This window comes from Gobio gobio, assembly GCF_949357685.1.
Source record: "Gobio gobio genome assembly, chromosome: 1".
Taxonomy (NCBI): domain Eukaryota; kingdom Metazoa; phylum Chordata; class Actinopteri; order Cypriniformes; family Gobionidae; genus Gobio; species Gobio gobio.
The window spans coordinates 40,387,530-40,415,418 of NC_137097.1; the positions used below are offsets into that span (position 1 = coordinate 40,387,530).

At 38.4% G+C, this 27,889-nt stretch overlaps 1 protein-coding gene and 1 long non-coding RNA gene across 2 annotated transcripts in view; both read left to right on the plus strand.

Moving 5' to 3' along the window:
- LOC307122275 (uncharacterized protein) overlaps positions 1 to 6,984 on the plus strand; it is a gene marked incomplete at its 5' end in the record, with an annotated part of 85,381 nt that extends 78,397 nt beyond the window's left edge. The window contains 3 exons of the mRNA XM_079810305.1: positions 4,650 to 4,727; positions 4,898 to 5,004; positions 5,096 to 6,984. Coding sequence (XP_079666431.1) covers positions 4,650 to 4,727; positions 4,898 to 4,974 — 155 coding nt within the window. The 3' untranslated portion in view covers positions 4,975 to 5,004; positions 5,096 to 6,984. The remainder of the gene's footprint in view (positions 1 to 4,649; positions 4,728 to 4,897; positions 5,005 to 5,095) is intronic.
- A 4,222-nt stretch (positions 6,985 to 11,206) lies between these two features.
- On the plus strand, positions 11,207 to 22,750 carry LOC307134170. Its single transcript, XR_013817525.1, has 3 exons — positions 11,207 to 11,290; positions 12,057 to 12,152; positions 21,644 to 22,750. It is a non-coding gene; the product is annotated as an uncharacterized lncRNA (long non-coding RNA).
- The last annotated feature ends 5,139 nt before the right edge of the window (positions 22,751 to 27,889 follow it).

The window sequence follows — 27,889 nt, forward strand, 5'->3', positions numbered from 1 at the left end:
GTTTGTGTGCGTGTGTGTGCGTGTGTGTATGAGACAGAAAGTTCGTTCCACTTTGTGTTTATGCTCTAGGACCAGATCTTGATATAAATGTAGACATTTTCAGATTTATACTGGATTTAGTTGATTTTTTTTACAAACAAAGTGAAAAAAAAAGCATTTTTTACATTTTCCCATTCATTGCCAAAATCCAAAAAAATGCTCCAGACACCTGTGTTTGTGTTTGTGTGTGTGTGCGTGTCAGTGAACATGCTTGTTCCATATTGCATTTGTGCTCTAGTATTAGTACTTCATTTATGTATGAAAATATTTCAGATTTATGCCAGTTTTGTTGATTTTATTTGCCAGTTTCTATAAAAATGCTCTCTGTTGCAGTCACACACATGTGTGTGTTTGTGTGTGTGTATGTGCGTGTGTGTATGAGACAGAAAGTTCGTTCCACTTTGTGTTTATGCTCTAGGACCAGACCTTGATATAAATGTGGACATTTTCAGATTTATACTGGATTTAGTAAAAAAAAATTGACAAAAAAAGTGAAATTTTTTTATTTTTTACACTTTCCCATTCATTTTCAATGTGGGGTCAATCTGACCCCGAGGGACTTAAACGGTAATTTTTTTTTTACACACCTTTAGAACAACCAAATCAAGCCCAGATTTTTTGTGCATGTTTAGATAGATTATGTAGGAAAAGTCACCGAGTCTCATGGCCCTGAGATGAAGGGAACACTTTTAAAAAATGGAGGAAAAGTCCAGTGGGGTCAGCTGGACCCCAAGGGACGATTAAGGGTTAAGTATTATAAGTGCAGTTCATTCTTAGTTCATAACAAAGTTAACTAATGAAACCTTATTGTAAAATGTTACCATGTAAATGTTGAGTTTATACCGCACAGTAATGTTTTACCATATGTCTCTAAAAGTCTCATGTGAGATCATTCTGCTATAACACCCTACCCCCCCCCCCCACACACACACACACACACACACACACACCTATTATTTTATTGTTTTGCACACACATTTGAATAAGCAGGTGCTTGATACATTTTGATATGCATTTCATTTTAATTAAATGTGTGCTTATGTGCAGATCAAATATGAAAATGTGTCCATTTACAAAACATCTTAACTATTGATAACTAGTAATTAATCTCATCAGTAGCGGCTCTTGGAGGCAGATTCTGGGTAACGGAAGTTATAAACCATTTGTTGAGGTCTATTTCCTTTGCATTCTGATGAAACAGTGGTACACATTTTGTCAAGTCACCACTCAAAGGAGCTTTGGAATTGAGTATTACTTTGTTATGAGTAACGCTGGTTTCAAATTCGTAAGAAGTTAGTTCATCTACTTCAGTCAAAGACCAGTGAATGACATGGAAGGCAATAACGGAGGTAAGAATTGTGTGCTTATAACTGCAGCATCGTTTTAAACCCTTTTTTTCTGCTTTACAATCCCATAACCTATTTATATTAAATAGGCTATTTTGGAGTTAATGGTTATACAAATGCCAAACAATACTGCAACTGAAATGGACTATAGCAGTTGATGGCGTTTTTAGATGGTTTTGATTAGATCTTCAGCTAATTTGCTTGAGTAAACAAGTGTGTAAGTGTACTTTTTAGCTACATTAGCCTAGTTGTGAGGGTCCTCTCATATAAAATAACATGACAGAGGAGACATTTTACATGTCCCAACTAGCTAAAAAGGCACATAAATTGCCTAAATCATGTTTCTATTTAAGTTTAGTGACTTGCACAGGTTTACTGAAGGTACTGTAACATGCTTTTCATTTGGAGTTTTTTTTTTAACTTTATGAATTTTGCTATACTGTATTTTTACAGAATGCAAGTACTGAATATACAGGCATTCAGTAATATTCAGTACAATACTATAGTTGCAGCGCATCCAGTATACAGTATTTATTCACCTTACTATAATATAAGTTGTGATTACTATACATTTTTACGTAATTGCAAGATTTGTTTAATTTGTTACAATATAACTTTCTGTAACTGCTTTGGATGCTGTGTTCTACATTTTTTGATAGTGTCTAATGAATAGTGTTTATAATATTGAATCGCTGTGTATGATCTTAAAGCATTCTTTGATTTTGAGTATAGATAAGAAGGTTTTGAGGCAATTGTTTGATTTTGCTAGAACAGTCAGATGTTCTCTGGATGTAGTTTGAAGATAAAGAGAAAGTGGGTGATGGTTTCAAGAAATGTGTTTTATCTATTCAGAAAAACTGTAATAAAATAGTTAAACGACTGAAACGCTATACATGACATTTCTCAGTAGTCTCTTCCTCTCTGCATTAATTTTGTAATTTCCAAAAACTTCATCAAAAATGTCAGATACTGAAGCATACTCCATTGACATTCATAAAAAAGTAGCCATGCAGGACTCCAGGCGCACACAAGACAAAGTGACGTCAATGAGTTTGAATTTAGATGTTTGGTACTAACTATATTATAATTCACACTAGGGCTGCAACGACGTCGACGCGTCGGCGGCACATTATTTACGTTCTAGAATGGAACAGAAGATCTAGAATAATGGCAGCTTCTGCTCCCGGGCATAGTGAAAATTATAATTTATCATATAAAGCCAGACCGCGACATTCAAAAGTGTGGGAGTACTTTAAACAGAAGCCGAGTAAAAGCTTTGTAAAAAGCTTTGTTCGCTCTGTAACGCCGGTTTCACACTGCGCGCGCAGGCAGAGCAGAAGCTGTGCGCGTGGAGAGCGGGAGCTTTCACACTGCCAATCAGTGTTGCCAAGTCCGCTTTTTTCCGCGGAATTGGGCTACTTCTACACTGTTGCCGCGGGATGTGTCTCATGTCCGCGGGTTGAAGCAAAAAAACACACATATTTAACCCCCCGAACGCGATGTTTACCAGAGAACCTCCCCGAAACGCGATTGGGCTTCTTTTGAGTAACGAATGGGTGGGTTTTGTTGTGTAAACCTGGCAACCCTTCCAGTGTTCTCTCGCGCAGCTGAACCGTGGCGCGTGTATAGCAACAGACGGTCACATTTTCCGGGGTTCTTCTCCGACCCCAGTACGTCTCGTGCTTTTATTTATTATGGGCTGCATATATCTCCTGTTAATGCGACCTGGTTCCCCTCTGTCCCAAACACATATGCATAATAACTTGCTGTATATAGGTAGTTTACATGATTAAAGAAACATTAAAGTTAAGATATGCCTCTAGCTTTAATCATTTAAATGTGTCTTTGAAATTTGGGCAAAAACTTCTGGCAGCTTTAGTCGTTGTTTATGCACATGTATCTTCAAAATAGACGACTAGTTATACAGTAAAACTATGCTGAAAGCTCCTGTATGTGAACCTTTTGCAGATAAATACAAGTGCATTTTCGTTTACTATTGACACAAATCAATAAGTAAATCATACTCAACTACTAGCCTATAGTAAACAACTTTTCCTAATTAGGCCTACTCTGTATACATTTTATTATGAATAGTATCATTATATATTATGTTTAAAAAGCTTCTTGTGTTCAAATATTTCATTATAAAATGGCATACTATGTACACTACCTTTCCTGAAATACAATTAATATTGTCATCATTCATTGATTTCATGTTAAAATAATATACAAATTCACTACCCTCTTTGAAATACAATAATCAGTAAAAAAGAATCATAAGATTAATCTGGAAAAATAATCGTTAGATTAGTCGACTAATCGAAAAATAATCGTTAGATTAGTCGACAGAAAAAATAATCGTTAGTTGCAGCTCTAATTCACACACATGTCTGGTTTATATCTTTGAGGGGTCTGTCCATAGGCGTAATGGTTTTTATACTGTACAAACTGTATATTCTATCCCCCTACCCTACCCTAAAACAAAACTTTCAGCATTTTGACATTGAAAAAAGCTAATTTTGTATGGATTTATAAGATTGTTTTCTAATTGGGACCTCAATTTAGGTCCCCTCAATTTTGAGTCCCCATGAGTCAGTGTGCAGTCAGGTTGAAGTCCCCACTGGGATAGAAAACCATGAACAGCGTGTATCTGTCTGCTTGGTTGCTTATCCTGTAAATAAACACCGTCACCCATTACTCTGCATCCGACTGGACCCAACCGACTACAGCTATGAGCATTTCACTCCTTTATACACCGTCTCTCAGAATGGCTGTCCCCTTGCTGAATTTGGTGAGGTGTTCTTGGAGCAATCTTCAGTAGTTTTTCTGGATGATGCGGAGTTGATGACACCCTTCCATGCAGGTTTGGGGCGAACCATTGTATTCACGAACAATACGTTCTATATGCCCTCCTGCTGAGCCGGTCCACTCCCGAAAAACCGTTCATCCTTCCAGAATCCTCTCCAGAGAGTGTAATCCCAGAATCCGCTCCAGTGAGTGTAATCCCAGAATCCGCTCCAGAGAGTGTAATCCCTGAATCTGCTCTAGAGAGTGTAATCTCTGAGTCTCCCGTCATGGCCGCCACTCCAGAGTCTTGTCCCGTTATGGCCGCCACGCCTGAGTCTTCAGCCAAGATGACCGCTCGCCTCCAGCCCCTGTCCAGTGTCCAGAGACGGCTCCAGCCCTGACCAGAGTTTATGCTTTGTTTTGCTAAATTTGAAAGCACCCCCATGTTAAAGGATATTAAAACATTTCTTACCACAGGTACCAAACTTGAATGTCTCTGGCGGCCTCTAATAAGACTCTGGAGACTCCTGTGCTGCCACGAGACTGGTGACTCTGGTATGTATCTAAAGGGTTTCCACAATATAATTTCAGTATTACATTATTATCTATATATAATGCTTTACAGATCAGTTAACTTGCAATGTTTGTTCATATTACTCTAAAGTTTTAATAAACACCATGAAAACATAGGGCCAAAAAAAATTCTCTATGTGATGTCTTACCAGAAATAAAACTATCAGAGGAAGAAACAGAACTACCCATCATCACCGATGCTCCTAGCTCTGCCCATCCATGGTTTTGAATTTAAGAGAAGATGATGGAGTTTAGTAAGGTGGGGTAAATACACGATTATCGCTTATATGCAATTATGGTTCCTTGGGTCGTTGCTCACAGACCTCTGTCCCCACCTGTGCATGCATTAGGTGCATCTGTTTTCACTTTCTGGAACAAGACCTTCCCACACAAGACTCCTGAAAAAGACCATAAAAGTTGTGTTCATCTGTGATAATTATCTTGATGGACAAAAGATGTAAGTATTATAAACTTGTGTTGATCATAGAGCTTGTTTTTAGTGATAATCCAAAAGCCTATGAAAAAATCCTGTTGGGTTTTTCTCGAGGGATCCAGTGTGATGCTAACTGCCGGTTGGCCTACAAAGTGACGTCATACCTGCTCCACTCTATTGCCTGGCACTATTAAGAGGGACCATTTTTCATCTACACTATCTCCTCTTTACTGGTTACCAGTCCAGTTATTCGTTAGGGTCTTGTGCTGCCTGGAAGTTGGCATCACCCTGGTTCACTCGACAAACAACTCAAGGATTTTTTCAATGGTTTTTGATAATTGCAGACAAAAAAGCTCTGTGACCAACAAAAGTGTAAGGTGGAAAATAATCAAAGATATTTGAAATGGAACAAAATCATCTGCTTTGCTGTTGGCAGCCATCATCGTGATCAAGACATTGAAATTGACTCAACCCCCTCCCCGTTAACGCCATCAGAGGGGCCAGTTAGAAAGACAAAAGAATGGCTGGCTGGCTGGCCAAATGGTTAACACCTTTGATACAATGGGGGAAATTTTGTCTGATTGGTTACTTTCAAATGTCTCACGGTTTGGTCTGATTGGTCAGTTTTAAAAGAGTCAGAGATTTGAATTTGGTGACATCAGGGAAGAGGATAAAAGAGGATTTCATCTGTAGCTCGCTCTCTTTTGATTCTCTGCTTTCTCTTGAGAAGGCTCTTTAGCTCTCTCTCTCTCTCTTTCTCTATCTCTCTTTCTCTCTCTATCTCACAGGTAACATTCTAGGCAGAGGCCTACTGAGCATAATTAATGGTTTATGTTTACATCTATTTGAAACTATTTAGAGTGTAACCATAACTAGAATTTGTGTTTCCTTTTAGAAGAGATTTATGTCTATGATGTAATTGACATTTTACATTTACTTGATTGTTAATAAATTGTTACATTTTGATCCTTTCTGAATTAATCTGTAATTATTAACTATCTCCAATGTGGAACGGTATAATTGCAACAAAGGGTTAAAACGGAACGATCAAATGTATGATTAACTATCAAATATAGATGACCAAACATTCGGTTGGGATTCTCTTCTAAATGCAACAACTATGATAAATGGAGTCAGATAAAGAATATTATAATCAAATCCATTCTTCCAGCTGAGACACTGAACGCGTGCAGCCTTCACCGCGGTTCGCTACCGATCCTTGGAGCGAATTCATGCGGTCTTACAAAAGCGCATGATTCTGAAGCCTAAATACAATCGACAGAAGTAAAAAGGTGACTGCAACGTCACCACCAACAGGCTTCCGACAACTCTTTTTTTCTTTATTTCAAAAATATTTTCCCTGAATGTTTGAGTAAGAATAGCTTGCAAGATCATGATTAAAATCACAATGAGGCTGTAAAAGTGGACAAGTGATGACGTTCAGCTGATGACGTTTTACATTTAATGTCAAAAACTTTCCTAAGACATACATTTTTTTTATTCGTTTTCTTTTGTTTTATGCTTTAAGTTTATGTATGTATGTTTATGTAAAGTTTTTTTTTTATTTAAGATTCTTTTTTTTGTGGAAGATTTTTGGAAGATTCAAAGAAATATGCACTTCCGAAACTGAATGCATAATGTATATAGAGACAGTGACATGTAGATAATCAAAGGAGCTGTGGTTTCCTGCTCAAATGTGGATAGCGAAAAACTTTATTTTTAGTTAGCTTATTTCTTCCTTTGTTGAGTGGCTTTTGAAACCGCAGAGAACTTATTTTTTTCCCAAACTGAATAAAAATGAAAGTGAAATTTGTAATACATTTCTTTCATTCTTCTCATAGCAGCTACACTAATTTAACTATAAAGTCATCAAAACTCTCAGCAGTAAATTTGAAATATTGTGGAAGCCATAATGCTTGGGGATCCCTTTGATGGTCAAAGGACGTAATTCATTGATAATTCAAGGGAAATTCCAAACATACTAACATGTTGTCATTGCATGCAGCACTTCCCAAAACCTACTGTCACATGCCGCATTATTACAATTTTTTTCCTCGCAAACATTGACATTCAGAATAAAACAAACCGTTATTTAAATTTAAAAGGCGTGAAATTACATTTACATAATTACATTTACTGCAGGAGCTCTCATCATTGTTTTTTTGTTATTATTGCTATGAGTCATCCTCATATTACTGTAACACCCATGGACCCATATTTTGGCTGCATCCGAAAACCTAGGCAGCTGACTCATTGCCTCGCTGCTTTATCAGACAATGGCTTGCAAGGCAGCGTTTGTACATGAAAGCAAAGCACCTCACGAAAGTAATTTCGGACAGACTTCTTAGGCAGTGTAACCGTTTAATGATCTACAGCAAAATATAGAGAGAGCTTTGGTGAGAACTAAACAAATATTTAATTACTCCATTAGTAATTTCTCGCTAGAAATGACATCAGAAGTGGAAAATGTTGGTAAATTTTTTTTACATTTACTCACAAACTGAGCAGCAAATGCAACTTTTGGACGCCATCTTTTTTTTCCAGCTCAACTGTCACAGAATGGAAAGCACAGGATTGTGGGATATCAAAGGCAGCGAAGGATACATAAATGCTGCCTTCAAAAATGGATCAGATGAAGGTATCTCAGGAGACAGGAAGTGAAGCTAACATTAGATTTGGGTGTGCCTTGGTGCCTTCCAGCCTTGAAATGTGTCCTCTGAAGGCAGCATTTTCCAGGTTTAGGACGCAGCCTTTTGCTGCGTCCCAATTCGCCTACTATCCGTACTAAATAGTATTCGAAAAAAGAATTAGTATGTCCCAAATCGTAGTATGTTGAAAAGAGTATTCCAAAGATTCCCGGATGGTTTACTATTTCCGGTCAGAATCCGAAGTGCAGATCGATGCGCACTCTAACGGCTGATATTGCCCACAACCCATTGCGAGATGGACGAGGATTCGATTAGAACTACAAACGCGGATAAAAAGTGTTAAAAAAAACTACAAACATGACGGTTACGCGAGTCTGGCGGTTAAGTGGAGAGGATTAGATAAAGTGGTTTGAGTGAGCATTTATCAGTATTTAACCTGACGAAAAGATATTTATTCAATATTATCCACATTATATTTCACCTGCAGCAGCATTAAGAACTTTTGTAATGATACGTTTGGCCATTAACTTTGCAAACACATGAGAGGAGTCTCTGCATTAAAGACCCACGAAAGGCAGATCAACGAGCGACTGTATTTCTCTCCGATAAGGTAGGAAATTAAATTTAAAGTGGGGGATTTGAACTGACGATGATTGACAGTTAAAACGGTGACAGGACGCACGTAACAGAGTCCGTTAAAGATGACGAAGTAGTATGTCCCAAAGCTTGCATACTCTTCTGCTACACACTAAAAAGTATGTACTTTTTCTTCACAAAAAGAGTACATACTTTTAGGACGTAGTATAAGTAGGCGAATTGGGACGCAGCCTTTGTCTTGTCATGTCTTGTTTGGTTAATTTGCCCTAATCATGTGTTTCTGATTAGTTAACTGTTTACACCTGTTTCTGTTCTCCCTCATTAGTTCCCCTATATAATCTCCCTGTTCTGTTCAGGTCTGGTCGGATCTCGTCTGTGTAGTGTGTGTTGCTATTGCCTGTGTGATTAAAATTGTGGAAACTTTATTATCATCGTCTGTTTGCCATGCAGCAACCATCCGTGACAATTACATATTACATCCACTTAGGTCCAATTAAAATTCCGATTGAAACATCATTGTGCATTTAACATTTCTAAAGTACATTTTATATATGTCTAACATTATGCAATTATTGTATTATTGTTATTAATTCAAATGATTATAAATTATTACTTGACAACACAAGCAGTTGTGTGGAAAGATTGTGTAATAGTCGTTCATTAATCTTTTAGTAGCACTTTTAAGAGTTAAAAATGTAGGATATGATTTATAATACATGAAATAGGCCTACTATAAATATATTTTTTATTTTATGATTTTATCTATTAATTTTATGATATGAGTGTCATTCTGAGCATACTTCTACATGCTTTGTTGTTATTCATTTGAACGTTGGAGCGATTTAACTAGCATAGAACATAGACAGGTCAGGTGTTAGTTAGACATCAACAGGGGGAGCAATGCTCCACATTCCCTTTCAACCAAAAAGCAAGCAAAGAAGAGCGACGCCCAAACACGCGCGGGAACAACCGTTTCTCAGCAACAGGCAGCGTGGTCATCGCAATCCTAGGACTTATTTAAACAACGGGATTTAACCATTATAATGGCGCTGTTGGTAAAAATAACGAAGAAAAGAAGATGCCGATTAAGGTCATTTAATTATGGTGATTCTGGAGATATTTTTTTACAAAAAAAGAGCAGAAAATGAGTGAAGTTCATTCATTTCCTTATTGCAACAGCTGGCACAAGAATTTAAACTAAAGAAGTGGAAATTTAAAAGGTAAGAATGTATTTAACGTAATTAATACGTTTTCCATTATTTATTATTTTTTTATATTATTTATACAGACATTGTGAGCACTTTATGAACTAGCAGAAATGTTGGATATCACTTTTATAATATTATTTTAGATTAACAATGTCCTCTTATTAACACAATGCTTTGTAAAGATATTTACATTATTAAGAGGCTCTTAATAATGTAAATATATTTACAAATTGTGTTTCTCATTTGGATGGTAGGTTAAGGCTATGTAACTTTTTAGACATTGATTGATTTATGAGTTTGGAATATGTTGCGGAAGCGCATATATATCGGAAGGAGAAACAAGCAACTTGAAGAAAGAATCGCAAAATAAGCCACTTGCCTTACGAATATAATGGTTTGTTTTGTTTTTTCAAAATAAAATGAGATACATTAACCCTAAACTGCAATTATCAGCAACACGTTTTCCCCATAAGTAACTTGCTTTTACAAAAGAAGTAAAAGCACTTCCAAAAAAATTTCAGCTACGCTATTAAGATTATATTATGTGCAATTTAATGAGGCTTGCATACATATCTACAAATGCGCATAATTAGGGCTTACGCCATGCTGGTCTTTTGTGATGCTTGAAGCCCAATCAAATTAAGTTATGGGTCACATCTTCATTGATTGTTATTAGTAGATCAGGGACTAATAATTAATAAAAGCATACCATTGTATTGGTTTACACAAAAAAACACGTTTCCAATTCACGAACCTCTTCAAACGCAGGTTTTAAAAGGGGAGTTTGGAGTTCGCGGTTGCCATGTGCAGTCAAATCCCCAAACAGCGCGCGCACCTTGAAATGGGAAACGGCGCGCACTGACGTATTATTGGGGTAGACGTCGTTCCCGGTAAAGACATAAACACAGGGGTGGAAAGGACAAACAGCTATGCCGAATAATAACGCCATTATGCAGAATGTGAAAAGAGAGGACATGGCAACACAGTGACGTCATGCGCGTGATGCTCTTCAGTCAGACTTGTCCTAATATCCCATTCGAATTGACGCGCGATGAAGCTAGTGCACGCTGCCGCGAGAAGTTTTCTTGTACATGTCGCCTTTGCAAATTAAGTTTATAAAGGACACATTAACACAATGATCGCCACACCAAATACTAATAGTATGGAAACCAGCACCAGAGGTAAGGAATGCGTTGATTTTCTGTCTAATGGTGAGGAACCGGGTGCGGGAGCGCGCGCGCGCTCCATCTTCCAACCTGTTTCGCACTCAAGTTTGTCCGAGTTTAAATTATAGCTTAAATGCTTAAATTATCGTCCACTATAAGCATTTCGGAGTTGATGATGTGCGTTCACACTAGTTAGAGCAACATAAACATCGAAATAGAAGTGATTTGTGGACGTTAGTGAACAAACGTGTCGAGTCTGCGCCCAAACACGACGACCTTTTAGTGATGGATTCCGTTAAGTAGAAGTGATTATAACCTAGTTTAAGTCTAGTTGATTGTTTAATCTATTTTAGAGATGTTTAGTTTCAAACAGTGTTCGCTCAGATGGGAATATCTTATCTTATCGCAGGTGGCGTATTTGAGTGTCTCTGGAGGCCTCTGCGAAGAGTTTGGAGACTGGTGTGCGTGTGCTGCAGGGGATCTGTCGAGGCTGGTGTGTATCTGAAGGATTTCCACATTATCATTAGAAACACTTCATAATAGTATTACATTAACTAGTATTATGTAGCCTAATGTCGAATATATCAGCAGTTCATGAACAAGAATAACAGATGGGAATGTAAATGAAAGTGTAAGTAATCACTTGAATACTGCATTAATATTTACTGTGTGGTGTGGTCCAATGTAAAGTGCTACTTATATTAAGTGTCTTTAACTACTACTAATATGAATAATTTGATTCAATGCACTTATTGTGTAACTACATGTTTTGCATTGAACTTCTATATATATAAAAAAAACCTGCATCTGTAATGACATCTGTAATTACACTGTTGTCAGTAACACTTTATTTTACTGTCAGTTACATATGTTATATGTAGTTACTACAGTAATAACTATAAATTATGCGTAATAACATGCAACTTAACCAAACCAAATCCTAACTCTATAGTAAGTACATCTAGTTACTTAATATTACTCATTACTTACATGTATAATTACAGTGTAACAAAGACATCCTAAAATAAAGTGTAACCCCCCTCTCTTACCCCTTAAACCTAACCACCAATCCTGCCCCTAACCTTTCCTGTATCCCACCTCACTAGAAGCATTTGCAAAACAACACAAACACAATAAATACATTGTACCTAAAAAATTTTTGTATGCAAGTGCATAGTAGTTAAAGACACCTAATATAAAGTGTGACCCTTATTCATTCTAAACTGGCACAAAATAATTGATCTGTAATGTTTTACCAGAAATGCCCCTTCCAGTGCAAGAAACGTCACCACTATTCAATGGCCAAAGCTCTGTTCGTCCATGGTGAAGATCCTCAAGTTGTTTTCTTCACAGAGGTGAGACCAATTAATTGTGACCTACCCTGGCTTTTATTTGCCTTTTTTTTTAGATGTCTTCCTTGTCTAAGGGTATTTTTACACTGGCAGTTTAGTTCAAAATGGGGCACGGTTCGCATTAAAATTTGCTAATGTGAAGCTGTCATGAGGACCCGGGTACGCAATGAGGTACCAAACCCAAGACTACCTGGAAGAGGTGGTCAGAGTTCGGTTGCACTTGAACAGTGCTGCGATTCGCATGAATGTGAAAATGCACCAAGGTTCGATAGAATCAAGTTGAGTGTGAAACCAGACCAATTCTGCAGGGGGCGCCGGGAACAATCACACTTTAACTCGGACCGCAGCAAACATGAACAGTGTAAAAACACCCTAACACACCTGATTCAAGGCATCAACCCTGTAGCAGAGACTGCAAGACTTGAATTGGCTGTGTCTGATGAGGGAGACATAAGCACCTTTCACGCAATGCATGGATCCCATAAAAAGTGCCATCAAATTGCTGGAGTGCCTTCTGTGTGAATGCAAACACATCCTGGGATTGACCTAGTAACATTGCCGGGACATGGTCTGTGTAAACAAAAGGCAGGACCAATGCCGCAAGGGGTGAGTCGTAGTGATTACGCTGACGCTGAGATCGTTCGCCAGCTTGGATGATACAGTGACACTGCTAGTTTATGATCGAATCAGAAAAAAAATGCACAAGCGTGGAGAGCGAAATCGCAGATCATAAGCAGATTTAAAGGGTAACTCAACACCTGGTCAGAGCCTAACTCCACCCACTGGCAATATTTGAAAAATGCTGGAAAAGTGGGCAGCGGGATAGAGGGGACAAACTGAGGGCGGGGCTGAGCGGGGGCGCACCTGAGACCAGCAGTGACGGATTGATTGACAGCTGTCAGACTCGCAAAGATGGAGAGTGACTGGAGTGACGCCAGTAGCCTGCAACAGAGCGGTCATTCGAAGTGGAGGAGAGTGACTTGTCTGTAGACACAGGGTCAGAGCCTTATCAATTCAGGCCGCTGGCTCAAACTGCGTTAACTCCCGATGCCGACGATGCTAGTGAAGCAGCAGCGCAAGAGAAAATGAGACCATTGACCTAATCTATGAACAGTCAAATCCTTAAACTGAATGCCACTAAAAATAGATCCGATACATGCATGGCATTTTCATTCAAATTAATTTATGAATGAATTAAATTGAATGAATGAATTAAATTGAAATGGAAAAACTACAGAAAGCACGCTGACTTCTACTGAATATAAATCTTTTATAAAAGCGTTTTTTACAAATTCAACGAAACGGTAACTTTATCTACTAAATTAGTGCCTTCATGTCTTTTTAAAACATTTAAAATCCTGCATTAACTTTTCATTTGGTATTTTCATACAAGGTTATATATTAATTTTGAAAAATGTTTAACCTGCAATATGCCCTTTTAAAGTGGCAGACAGCACACTTATAATAAACAGCGTTATTGTTTGTTGGCGTGGATGCTAATATAGTTATCATAGTTAATAGGGCTGGGCAAAAAAATAGATTTTTCGATTAATCGATTTTTAAAATGTGGTCGATTCAAAATCGATTCTCAAGGCCAAGAATCGACCCCCCCCCCCCCCCCCCCCCCCCCGGGGGGGTTTCCAGTCGATCCTGCCCGGTATTGCATATATTCTTGTCGTTAAGATAAAATCGAATGGCAATCACATCTAAGGAAGGCATGCAAATAACAGAGATAGTGACGAAATATAATGCATCATCCGGGGCACGAATCAAAGCACAGACGCCCCTGGAGGAAAAAGCCTCCATAAAAACGGACAGAGTCTGAATGACGGTCGGCTAAATCGCAAGAAATGCTTGTCCTTTACTGAAAATTGCTGAAAATCATCCAATATCCTTTGTATGTTTTAGAATAAGTGTATCAAAATATCCATAAAAATTTTTTTTTATTGTATTTAACATAATTGTATGCATTTGAAATATAGAGATGGGTTCTGTTTTAATGTAGGCCTACCCAAGTGTACCTAAAATAAAAAGAGTTTAATATTAATTTCTTTTTAATTACCCACTTGTAAACTCATGTTCACTGTTCTTTTTTATAAATATAGCAGGCTATTTGAATTAAATCTATATTCATTGAGTTGAATTGAGAATCGAAATCGAATCGATTTGAGAGCTTGCGAATCGAAATCGAATCGGAACATCTGAATCGATACCCAGCCCTCATAGTTAACATGAAATAAAAATGAACAATGCTTCTAAAACATGTATTAATCTTTCGTTAATGTTAAAGGATTAGTTCACCCAAAAATGAAAATTCTGTCATTAATTACTTACCCTCATGTCGTTCGACACCCGTGTAATAATTTCACTTTTGGGCCCAAACAAGGGACGCCAATTATGTAGTGATTTTACATTCGTCCATCCAAGGACGTTAAGTAAGGTAGTGATTGGTACTCACATCACCGATGACGTTGTGATTTCTGGATCACACGTCACTTAAGGTGTGGTTATGAGTACATCAGATGACCACCTTCCCCCTCTCTTAGTTTGGACACTAGTCAAGGTCTTTTACCTTGGCTCTATGAGAACGCTCCAAACAGGAGGCTGTTCAATCATTTTAGATTGAATGTAAAGTGGGGAGAGTTGGTCAGCTGATTAATCTGAAAGATTGGTGAGATTTCTAACTTGTATTCAGAATACAATCAGAATACCCTTGGCAATATTCTAAACAAATAGAAACCAAATATGATGGGAAAAGATTGAACTGTTCATTCATTAACAGCTGATTCTGTGTATGTTGCATTACAAATAGCTGTCACTGAGAATACTTCTTTTTCTGAATAAGTATGAAATGGATGTGTGTAGTTTACATCAGTCTTAAGGTTTCCAAACATAGTTATGAATGGATTTAGATGAATCATTGTGGTCTTTGTTTCACCCAGTACTGCTAAGGTCCTGTGGAATTTATGGCAGTCATAGACCAGGACACTAGGGATATGGGTGAAGGGCAGGTACTGCATTTGGGCCAATGAGATGTCTTGTCCTTCCTGGGCTTGGTACAAGAGCTGGTCTTTTTGGTGTCTGGATGTTGTCATAGCATCTTATCTGATGGCGTTGGACAGTTTGTTTGTCTCTGTCTACCAAGATCCAATCAAATTGTAGCAAACCTTTGTCCACTGTTATAGACAGAGAGTGGCCCGGCCATAAACTGGGCCCTGGAATGTGCTGTCCACTACACCCGTCAGACCTCCGTTCATCTTCGGAACTGAAATTAATATTTTTTAGTTGAAATTTGATGCCTCTGAAAGTCCTCCATTGGCTCAATGGCACTTTACACTCTCAAGACCCTTAAAAGGTACTAAAGACGTCATTACAAAGTCCATCTCACTACAGTGGTTCTACAATAACTTTATGAATCGGCGACAATAGTTTTTGTGCGCAAAAAAACCCTAAATAACGACTTGCATAGTGATGACGATTTCAAAACAAAGCATCATGAAGCTTCGAAGCGTTATGAATCACTGAGTCGATTCAGCGGTTTGAATCGCCAAATTTCAGCAGTTTGGCGGTTTGACACGCGATCCGAATCATCATTCGGCTCAAGGATTCATAACGCTTCGAAGCTTCATGATGCTTTGTTTTGAAATCGTCATCACTATGTAAGTCGTTATTTAGGGTTTTTTTGCGCACAAAAGCTATTGTCGCCGATTCATAAAGTTGTTTTAGAACCACTGTAGTGAGATGGACTTTGTAACGACGTCTTTAGTACCTTTTAAGGGTCTTGAGAGTGTAGAGTACCATTGTGCCAATGGAGGACTTTCAGAGGCATCAGATTTCAACTAAAATATCTTAATTTGTGTTCCGAAGATGAACGGAGGTCTGACGGGTGTCGAACGACATGAGGGTAAGTAATTAATGACAGAATTTTAATTTTTGGGTGAACTAACCCTTTAATCTCAACATTTACTAATACACTAGAGAAATGTATCTGTTTTATAGTAGTTAATGTAGGGTTGGGCGATGTCCCCTAAATTGGCAGTTTACGATGTTTACAGTAAAACATCGTGATGGTTGATGATATCGTCGTTTGGGGGGGGGTAATTATGTAAATAGGTAGATAATATACTATATCTCTTTACATAAATACTATTTTCTACTTAAAACTATCATTTCGTTATTTTTACTAACCCAAATAATGAATCATCCGCTAGGTTGCACGTGAGGGGAAAAAAATAGGTTCCTTCCACTAAGAGTTGAGCTCTTATTTTATAAAAAAATATATCTCTTTACATAAATACTATTTTCTACTCTTAAAAAAATAATTTCGTTATTTTACTAACCCAGTGTTTTGTATGTGAATGCTGTTGCAACTTGCACGTGAATATAACCACAGGAGTGAAGGACAAAGCTTTTAGCCTAGAAAGGAAATAATGGTCAGATAGCACTTTTTCATTCTGCTTTGCAATTTGGATCTGGTCACTCGATTTTCCGTGAATTTTAACAATAGGCCCAGTCCATTTTATCCCAATGGACATGGACATCTCATTTCTTTTCCTAAATCTTCACTCACGTCGCCATTTTCGCAGGGGATTATAATCGTTTCTTCCTTTCGTTTGCTTATAATTAAGTCTATTAACTATTCACATCCTTTACTGCGGTAAAGTATAAAAAACACTGAAGGACGAATACCTTTTTACTTCAAATTGTATTTAACACAGTTTGTTCTTGTTATTAAACTTGGTTAGGCGCGTCAAGAATCGCGGTCTATTTGAATAGCGCATTTCACACACACGCCGCAGTGATTTTAGTTTCGTTTTCTCTGGCAGTGAATAATCAAACATTGCCTAAATGTCTTGCCCTTGTGGAAGATAAAATCCGCTCTTCAGAACTTTTACAACAAGTGTTGCCTTGCAACATCAGGAGAAAACTTGAAGATATTCGAGAAGGTATCCAGCTCGTGTCCCACATTCCTCTCAAAGCGCAGAGCGGTATATGACGCATATTTGCAGGGAAATAGTATGAATAAAATATTTTTCTAACTAATATTTAATTTTCTTATATTCTTGAGGTAACGATTATTTACTGAAAATCGTTTAAATGTTTTATAGGCTCTGTTGTTTCACTGACGGAAGTGCTAAAATAAACACGCATGCATATTGATGTTTCAGCCTCAAATGATTTCAAAATGTAGGCTATGCATATATCTGGCATAGACTACAGTATTTAAAATAGCATAGGCTATATGCATTAGTTACATTCTCAATTTAATTTACAGAGCAATTCCTGCTAAGTTTTTAGTTTAACTAATACTATAGAAGAGGATTAGTGTGTGTCGCACTTGCAACGGGGGCGTGGCATCACGATGGTCGCGCTCCATCGTGATGTCGGTCAGCCAACACGATGGACGATGATATCGTCCATCGGCACAACCCTAAGTTAATGTACTTAATAAATGCTGTAAAAATATATTCTTCATTGTTAGTTCGTTGGTTAATGCATTTAATTCATGTTAATAAATGAGACCTCATTGTAAAGTGTTGCTGTTATCTTATCCACCTTATTTTGCAATGCGGAAGTAAACACTATGACGTACTTCTAATGTTTTAGGCTTCCGTTTCGCTAGCCAATGGGTAAGGAGCAATGTTGTGTGATGGTATATATATATCACACCTGCAGTGTATAACACAGGTGGGGGGTGAAATGAAGAAATGGCCTGACATCTAAGGACATTTTCATTTATTTTGTGTTGTCGCTTGGAGTGGACAGGTCATCGATGCGCATCCCAGCTGCTTATTTAGCAAACGCCATCTCTGCATATGTTGTGAGTTTGGGATACTTATGACATTAATATGAGAACTCCGTGTGCACCATTTCATCAGATTTGTAAAGTAAATCATCCATAAACCTATGCCAACACAAAAGAATTCTATCTATCTATCTATCTGTCTGTCTGTCTGTCTGTCTGTCTGTCTGTCTGTCTGTCTGTCTGTCTGTCTATCTAGTTCATTCATCGTGATTTCAAAATAAAAGTTTAAACTAGGGCTGCAACTAACAGTTATTCGATTAGTTGGTTGATTATTTATTCAATTTAATCGTATATAAAAAAATTCTGGACCCACTTTATATTAGGTGGCCTTAACTACTGAAATTGCTGGAGTGCCTTCTGTGTGAACGCAAACACGTCCCGGGATTGACCTAGTAACATTGCCGGGACATGGTCTGTGTGAACAAAAGGCAGGACCAATGCCGTAAGGGGTGAGGATGATACATTGACACTGCTAGTTTATGATCGAATCAGAAAAAAAATGCACAAGCGTGGAGAGCGAAATTGCAGATTTAAAGGGTAACTCAACACCTGGTCAGAGCCTAACTCTACTGTAGTAAAACGTTGTTTGTACGGGAAGAAGGAGGCGGGAACCGGCGAACAATCAAAGTATTTAATAAAACATAAACACAAAATAAAATGGCGGCGACAGCCCCTCACGGTCGACTGCCGCCTACACACACACAAACACAAAATGAAAACAAAAAGGCTGCAGCCCCTCGCGGACGACTGCAGCGTGCACATAACAAAAACGTCCAGGCCTGGTCCTCTCTCGTCCCTCACTGTCGTCGCTCCTCCTTTATAGTCCCTCACTCCTCCGCGAGGGCCGAGATCGCTGCGGCGCGCAGCTGGCGCTCATCCTCCCTGATGAGCGCTGCCTCGTCCCGCCCTCACGGCCCCTCGGCCTCGCTGTTCGCCACATCTACCCACTGGCAATATTTGAAAAATGCTGGAAAAGTGGGCAGCGGGACAGAGGGGACGAACTGAGGGCAGGGCTGAGCGGGGGCGCACCTGAGACCCGCAGTGACGGATTGATTGACAGCTGACTGACGTACTTCTAATGTTTTAGGCTTCCGTTTCGCTAGCCAATGGGTAAGGAGCAATGTTGTGTGATGGTATATATTTATCACACCTGCAGTGTATAACACAGGTGGGGGATGAAATGAAGAAGTGGCCTGACATCTAAGGACATTTTCATTTATTTTGTGTTGTCGCTTGGAGTGGACAGGTCATCGATGCGATCCTGTTCATTCATCATGATTTCAAAATAAAAGTTTAAACTAGGGCTGCAACTAACAGTTATTTTGATAATCGATTAGTTGGTTGATTATTTATTCAATTTAATCGTAGATAAAAAAATTCTGGACCCACTTTATATTAGGTGGCCTTAACTACTATGTACTAACATTTTAATTCATAATTTGATACAATGCACTTATTGTGTACATACATGTTTTTACATTGTACTTACATTTAAAAAAATACCTGCATGTAATTACATCTGTAATTAATTTCTGTAGTTACATTTGTAATTACACAGTTGACACTTCCCTTACATCTAACCCTACCCTTAAACTTACCCACACCACCACACCTGTCCCTAACTTTACACGTATCCCACCTCAATATCAGCAAAGGTGTTTTGCAATACAATTTGAACACAGTAAGTACATTGTACTTATTTTTTGATGTAAGTACATAGTAGTTAGGCCACCTAATATAAAGTGGGGCTAAAATTCTTTATTTTATTGACAAAGTGCACCATGAAATGCTATGGAAATATACACCAATCAGGCATAACATGACCACTGACAGGTGAAGTGAATAACTGATTATCTCTTCATCACGGCACTTGTTAGTGGGTGGGATATATTAGGCAGCAAGTGAACATTTTGTCCTCAAAGTTGGTGTGTTAGAAGCAGGAAAGATGGGCAAGAGTAAGGATTTGATTGAGTTTGACATTGTGATGGTTAGTGATAATTCTGATAGCGGAGTCAGAGCATCTCCAAAACTGCAGCTCTTGTGGGGTGTTCCCGGTCTGCAGTGGTCAGTTTCTATCAAAAGTTGTCCAAGGAAGAAATAGTGGTGAACCGGCGACAGGGTCATGGGCGGCCAAGGCTCATTGATGCACGTCCGGTCAAAACAGATGTGCTACTGTAGCTCAAATTGCTCAAGAAGTTAATGCTGGTTCTGATAGAAAGGTGTCAGAATACACTGCATAGTATGGGGTATGAGTATGGGGCTGTATAGCCGCAGACCAGTCAGGGTGCCCATGCTGACCCCTGTCCACCACAGTGGGCACATGAGCATCAGAACTGAACCACAGAGCAATGGGAGACGTGGCCTGGTCTGTTGAAATCACATTTTCTTATACATTACGTGAATGGCCGAGTGTGTGTGCGTCGCTTACCTGTGGAACACATGGCACCAGGATGCACTATGGGAAGAAGGCAAGCTGGCGGAGGCAGTGTGATGCTTTGGGCAATGTTCTGCTGGGAAACCTTCGGTCCTGCCATCCTTGTGGATGTTACTTTGACATGTACCAACTACCTAAGTGTTGTTCCAGACCATGAACACCCTTTCATGGAAACAGTTTTCCCTGGTGGCTGTGGCCTCTTTCAGCAGATAATGCGTCCTGCCACAAAGCCAAAATGGTTCAGGAATGGTTTGAGGAGCACAACAAGTTTGAGGTGTTGACTTGGCCTCAATTCCCCAGATCTCAATCCAATCGAGCATCTGTGGGATGTGCTGAACAAACAAGTCCAATCCATGGAGGCCCCACCTCACAACTTACAGGACTTAAAGGATCTGTTGCTAACATCTTGGTGCCAGATACCACAGCACACCTTGGAGTCCATGCGTCGACGGGTCAGGGCTGTTTAGGCAGCAAAAAGGGGACTAACACAATATTAGGTCATAATGTGTGATCAGTGTATAGTGAATATATCTAAAGCTATGCTCGATGCAAAATATGTGTAAAATGGCTATAAACCAAAAGGATAGTTTATGCAAATTCAAAATTGAAATGTATCCAAAAAGGATATAATTGTAAAATGCAAGTTTTGCACTGAGGAAATATATCATGCATTAATCAGCACCAGACCTGTCAAAGTGCCTGACAGGGCGAGCCATATTAAACATTTAGCTTGAAGTTTAAAATGAAGAATTCTCATGTTTTGGGCAGCTTGATCATGTACCTTTCCAGCAGCAGCTCACTCTGTTTCCTCCACTATTTTTATATGTATTAATTTGTCCAAATAAATGCGTTTTATTCAGTGCTGTAATTTGACACGACTGGCGGAAGTTTTCCATGCCCGGTGGGCAGACGCGACTAATCGATAATGACATTCATTGTCAATGATTTTCATTAACTTTTATTATCGATTTTTATGGTTTAGTTGTTGCAGCCCTAGTTTAAACCCTCACTTGCCAAAACCAGTATCTTGCAGGTATTCTTTAAGCCTGAGCCAGCTATTATGGCACCCCCTAACTGCACAAAGGACGGCAGTCTTTCTGTAGTCCATATTAAAAGTTAGTTAGCCAGCCAAAGCTACACAGTCGTCGCAAAACCCACTCTTACGTGAAAAATAAGGTGGATAGTTAATGTTCTTGGTGTGAATGGGCCACACATGCTTTTTGCTCATGATCTCTTCACCTCTTTTCTCTATAGATGATCATTTGTTGATTTGATGACCAATACAGAATTCTTGGACCTACATTTGAAGCCAAGTTTAAAGACTGAGAAGATGGATATGCTTCACCTCAAATCTGCCTGACATGCCCGTCCCACCGACATGCTGACAGAATGTGATGTGTGTTGACCAAGGAATTTTATTACAACTGTGTACTCAGGAGCACAAGCCATGCACCAGCTTTTCAGTGACTGACCTTTCGTTTCGAACCTCTGGACAGCAAAATCTTTACTTTTGCCAAGCTGACAAAGACAGGCTCCAGAAGGGAGCAGAATCTTATAGAGGGTATGCATCGACGTCACTTTCCCGCCGGAACACGCCCCCTCAGCCGGGACTGAGTGGCAGAAGAGCTGATGCGTGACTGGAGTTAATAGGGGAAAATGCGAGTAAAACAAACGGTTATCATTTTAAACTAAAGGTTGGACTCGATATAGTGTTCTTTACGCGCTGTCATGGCAACGGCTGTCTTTGAGGCTTCAAAACTGCTCTTCAGGTTGTACCACTGCTGATACATTTCTCATGCTCCTTTACTTGAATCTCTTAAAGGGATAATTGACCCAAATGAAAGTGTTTTTTTTTTTTTCCTTTTTTTTTTTTTGGTGTGTGGAACATTTATTCATACAACCATTTTGGTTAACATTAGCCAAGTTTCCATCCACTGTTTTGTTATCGACAAAGTGAATATGCGTTAAAAAAAGTACATAAGTGCTGTCTCCAGCCTGTTTCAATCCAATTGGCCTTTTACAGATAAAATGGTGTGTGTAGTGACGTAATCCCTAAAAAAAACCGCATTGACGCATACGTTTTGTTGTATCGTTGTTGTAAAAAAAATCTGCCCTCAAGTTGTTTCCATACATAATATTACTTATATCGCAAATTATATCGGATCTTTTTCGCGTCCCAAATATTTGGAAAATGCAGAGAGTAATGAGAAGATTGAAATTTACTTATTATTTTCAGAATAATAGGCCTATTATTAAGAACATGCAGTCAAGCCAGTCGTGGTCGAGAACGCATGAATTCAGATCATTCAAACCAAAAAAAGTTATTCTTTCAAATTCGAGTTCAATAACATCAAATCCATCAAAAACATCAAATTGCTGATATTTGTTTTCTCTCAGAGACAGATGCAGCTTTACCTAAACGTTTTATTTGTGTAACCTATATTTAACTTTTTTTAAATAGTCTAGTCTAGCTTTACTGATGCCGTCTTAACAATTATAAAAAAAAATTTTAGAGCTTTTTGGATTCAACTGACTTTATTTATTTTATTTGTTTGAGATATTAATAAGTTGTATTTTATAAAATTGTCATGTGTCATGTTTTTGATTTTCATTTGTCAAGCAGCCAAATCCTCCCAACTTTTTATGGCATTAATTTTATTTATTCAGATACAGACGCAATGTTATGTATTTTACCTTTATTTTTGTCTGCATTAAAAACTCCCAACAGCCTCCCCTCGTTTGACAGACGTACGCCACATTTTTATTTTTGACGAGCTACCGAGATTTTCAAGGCGCTATATTTTCCTCATCCATTTTGAAACACAACTTTATTATATATTATTAAATTGTAGGCCCTATGCATAAAATATTTTTTATTAACAAGTGTCATGGTTTTTTTTTTTTTTTTCTTTGTTATAAACGCTGTTTAGATCAATGCAGAGAGAGTAATGAGAAGATTGCAATGTACTATTGCTTAATCAATACTTGATCAAGCAATATTCAGAAATGGGTGCAGTTAGCTATTAAAAAAACACAAAATTACAAAAATAAGGATGAATGATGTTTGAGAGGTAACGCATCTTATTCTTACCAAAAATAATAAAATACACAATTTAATAATTTTAATATAATAGATTTAGTGCACCTTTGAACTACAGAGAAACGGTGCTTTAACGGGAGCAATGCGGCGCGCAGGCGCTGTATATCATTCTGTCATGTGACACCACATTTTTTTGCTTTAATACAAAAAGTGTTTCCAAACTAGTTTTCGCGACATTTAAAGTATTGACATTGCTATGTATGCGCTAAAGTTAAACGGGAAAAGCATTTCCATCAGCTATATCGATAAACATCTTGATGTGCTTAACCTTTTTTCGCAAAATAAATCCTTGGATGGAAACCTGGCTATTGACTTTCACTGTATGGACCAAAAACGTTTAGACATTACTTCAACTATGTTAATACAGAAGAAAAATATACAGCTTTGTAATGACATGAGGGCGAGTATGTGACAGAATTGTGGCTGAACTGTCCCTTTAAGCCATCAGCACTCATTCAGTTTACATTCTGTCTCAAGATTGTAAATGTAATTTATAATATGTTGAAATACAATCCATGTAGGTGATATGAAGAGGTCTTGATAATTTGTCTTGATGCCTTGTTGATTATGAAGAGGTCTGAAACACGATATCTAAAGTAATGCCTCTTGTAGGATTTTAGGGGAATCCCTAAACAGCTGAAGTTCCAAGAAGCATGTGGGTGTTTTTTTTTTTCTTCTTTTTTTCTCAGGGGTGTTGCAACAATCACTTGCCCAGAGTAATTAAAGAAGGCATGCGGGTTAGTGTCTGTCCTGACATGACCAGGTGTTTTATTTTTCTCTCAAAGTGCCCACACTGGAAGTTGGTGACAAACTAAATTGCTTCTATTGTAACCTGCGCTGTCTACACTGCCAGTGACTGTCTGGGCATGCAGTTTTGCTCAATTGCAGTGTCACAGTGTTAATGTCACTTGCCTTTACAGTAGGCATAGTGGCTGACTGGAATCTGTTATCTGGTAAAAGCCTATTTAACACAATTTTACCTGCAGCATGTCCAGGACACTGTGAATGCTAAAAAGCAGGGTTTCTCAACTCTGGCTCTTGAGTGCAACTGATCAAACTGAAGACATTGATTAACTAGTCCAGGTGGGTTTGATCAGGATCAATTGAGAAACCCTGTCCTAAAGGCTCTTGACTGGTGCAATGGAGAATTCACCATGGTTTTAGATCTATATATTATTAGCACTTATCCTTTGCTTGCACTTAAACTGAAGATTGTGCCTTCTTTTGCTAATATTTATTTAGATTGAAAACTAAAATGAGCAATAGTTAAAGGACTGTTTTACATAAGGAAATGTCTTGTATTGTAAAGTTGCCAAATATTTAAATAAATGTCAGTGTATTATTTATCTAAAATGATTCCTGGATGAAAATTCTATATATATAAAGAAGCAGGCTTTAAAGTCCTGTATTGTATGTTATTTTTTATATGTCTACAATGTGGGTGTCACCTCATGTTGAACAATAAAGTAAAATGAATCAAAATCCATTCTGTGGCTTTTATTTTTATTGCACTAGAGAGCAAGCAGCACAAGCAAATCTTATCTAACGGGCTTGCCTCAGGTTGTGCTTGCAAGAACACGTGTTCAGTTGGAGTTATTCTGCACTGCGTTTATGTACCCGTACAAATATACAGGTAGTACTGTGCAAACTTTGAAGACTCAAGAGACTGCATTGTTTCATTAATAGGAGATTATTAGAAGTCATTAACAGGACATTGTTGATCATAAGTCAAGGGTGTCTAACAAAACTATACACACACAAAGATAAATGTGATTTATATGATACTCACAATCCTAATTTCTTTTGTGAAAGCACACAATATTCAAAAATATCAACACTTACCCACACCTAGTTACACTAGTTACATATGCAAATTACTAGAGATTTGTGCGGTTGTATTTTTCTGTATATCTACATATAGAACTGTGCGTCATTACCTGGATGATTCACGAGACTGTTTTATGATTTGTTTTTATGATAAGCCCAATGTTTGTCCTGAGCAGTCTTGTTCTGCCCACAGTTCCTCCAGGTCCACCACATTCTTTTGGTTTCCAGCATCATTTGCATATTTTAACCCTTTCCAACAGTGACTGGATGATTTTTGAGATCCTTATTTTCACACTGAGGAACTCAAACATAACTGTTACAAAGGGTGAAAACATTTACTGTTGCTCCAGAAGGAAATGTGACGCATTACAATTCAGGGGGTGTAAAAATCATGAACCGCTTGATTGGGGGGTTAATTGGTCTTATTTTGTCGTCTGGAAAATATGTAAATATTTGATGTAGCTTCTGCAGGGCAGTACTGAAAATAAGATCTTTAAATAAAATAAGAACTATTTGCAGTCATCCTATTCGAAGGTTTACATCCACTGGCTTGTGTTGCCTTGAGCATGAGTGAATGTTTGCAGCTTTTGATCATCCAGGTAACAACACACAATATTAAGAATTAAGAATCAAGCATATGTAAACTTTTGAACAGAATCGTTTGTGTAAATTCCATTATTATCATGTATTGTGGTCTACATGCGACTTAAACTGTATTTAAAGTTCCTCTTAAATGACTTTTGGTTCAATAAACAATCCTAAGTAGTTTTTCTCTTTCTTGCAAGGAAGTATTAAAGGGGTGGTAAACCACGATTTCACTATTCTAACTTTAGCTAGCGTGTAATGTTGCTGCTTGAGCATAAACAACATCTGCAAAGTTACAACGTTCAAAGTTTAAAGCAAAGGGAGATATTTGCTTTTAAAGAAATCAGTTTCTAAGAACTACAGCAAATGGCCAGTAGGCGACTACAGACATTCCTCCAGGGTTGGTGACATCAACAGGCTCAATATTTACATAAACCCCTCCTCCGAGAATATTAAATAGGGGGGGGTGAGGCCATTTTGTATCGCGGCGCTGTTGTGGTTAGTAGGCTGGAGTGTTGTTGCCGCGATGCCGAGGAAACGCTGTTATTTTCATCCGGATTGCAGGTCTGGGGTACTTGCTCTGTTCAGCCTTCCTTGGGACGGGGGTGCGTTGCAGAGCGTTTAACATACAGCATGTTATATGCACGTGTGTTTGAGTCAGCGGGGAATCAGGCGCGCGCGGGGCTCCCTGCAGCACATATAACAGAGGAAAACATCCACCGTCTTCGCGATTTCAATGCCAGATTTGCACAACGTCAGCTGCGTGAAAAAAACACTGCCGGTGCGTGGATGCACGACGCGCGCGCTGCACATTTCACGGAGGACAACACAAACTTCCACAAACTTCGCGAGTTCAATGCAGGATATGCACAACGGCTTGTCCTGAAAGCTGGATTTACAAACAGAAGCTGTTTACGGGCCACAACCTGTAAGTCTGATTTAGTTTTCATCGATGTGTTTTCCTGTAATATGTTGTAGCAAGGAAGTAAACAGATGAGAGCGCTGTTCTGCAAACCAGTCTGTTAAATGCTCATTCATACTTAACGTTATCCGACGAACACCTATCGTTACAAACATTAACGTTAAAATCTCAACAGCGAACCTGACATTAGTGTAAATGATTCTTTGATTAGAGCTTTTATGTATTGTTTATCTACAGGCTTGCTAAACATGCTTCTGTGTGTGATTTGGCTAACTTACTAGTTAAAGCCAGTGCTTAGTGTTCGTTTTGGGTTAATAGTTCTTGCGACAGATATTTGGCTATAATCGTTCTAAAAATACAAAAGTTAAAGTGCCATTCAGTAGCGATCATTATAGATCCGCAGTCTTTACTCTCGAGGAATGAACAGGTTCTGCTCGATCATCTTCACTCAAATGTTCTGGGTCTGATTCGGGCGGGAAGGGGCGTGACGTTTCCGACAAACGTACACTAGGCGGTTAGCGAATCACAACACACTGGGCCAGCTAACCAATCTGAGCCCACTGCGTATTTTTGAGGGACTGGCTTCATACAACCCGGAAAGCATCAGACCGTTTTACAAGGAGGGACAGAGCAGTGTAGAATAAAGGTCAAATATATGAAAAATAAGGCAATATTTTTTAAAACGAAGCATGAACACATGTTACAGTGCACCCCACAAACACAGCCAAGCCTTCAAAAGAATGTGTTTTACCACCCCTTTAAAAAAAACATTTAAATGCGTTTTTTAGTATTTAATACAATTTAAAGGGTTAGTTCACCCAAAAATGTAAATTCTGTCATTAATTACTCGCCCTCATGTCGTTCCAAACCCGTAAGACCTCCGTTCATCTTCAGAACACAAATGAAGATATTTTTGATGAAATCCGAGAGCTCAGACCCCTCCATAAACAGCAATTTAATTAACACTTTCAAAGCCCAGAAAGGTAGGAAAAACATTGTTAAAATAGACCATGTGACTACAGTGGTTCAACCTTAATGTTATGAAGCAACGAGAATACTTTTTGTG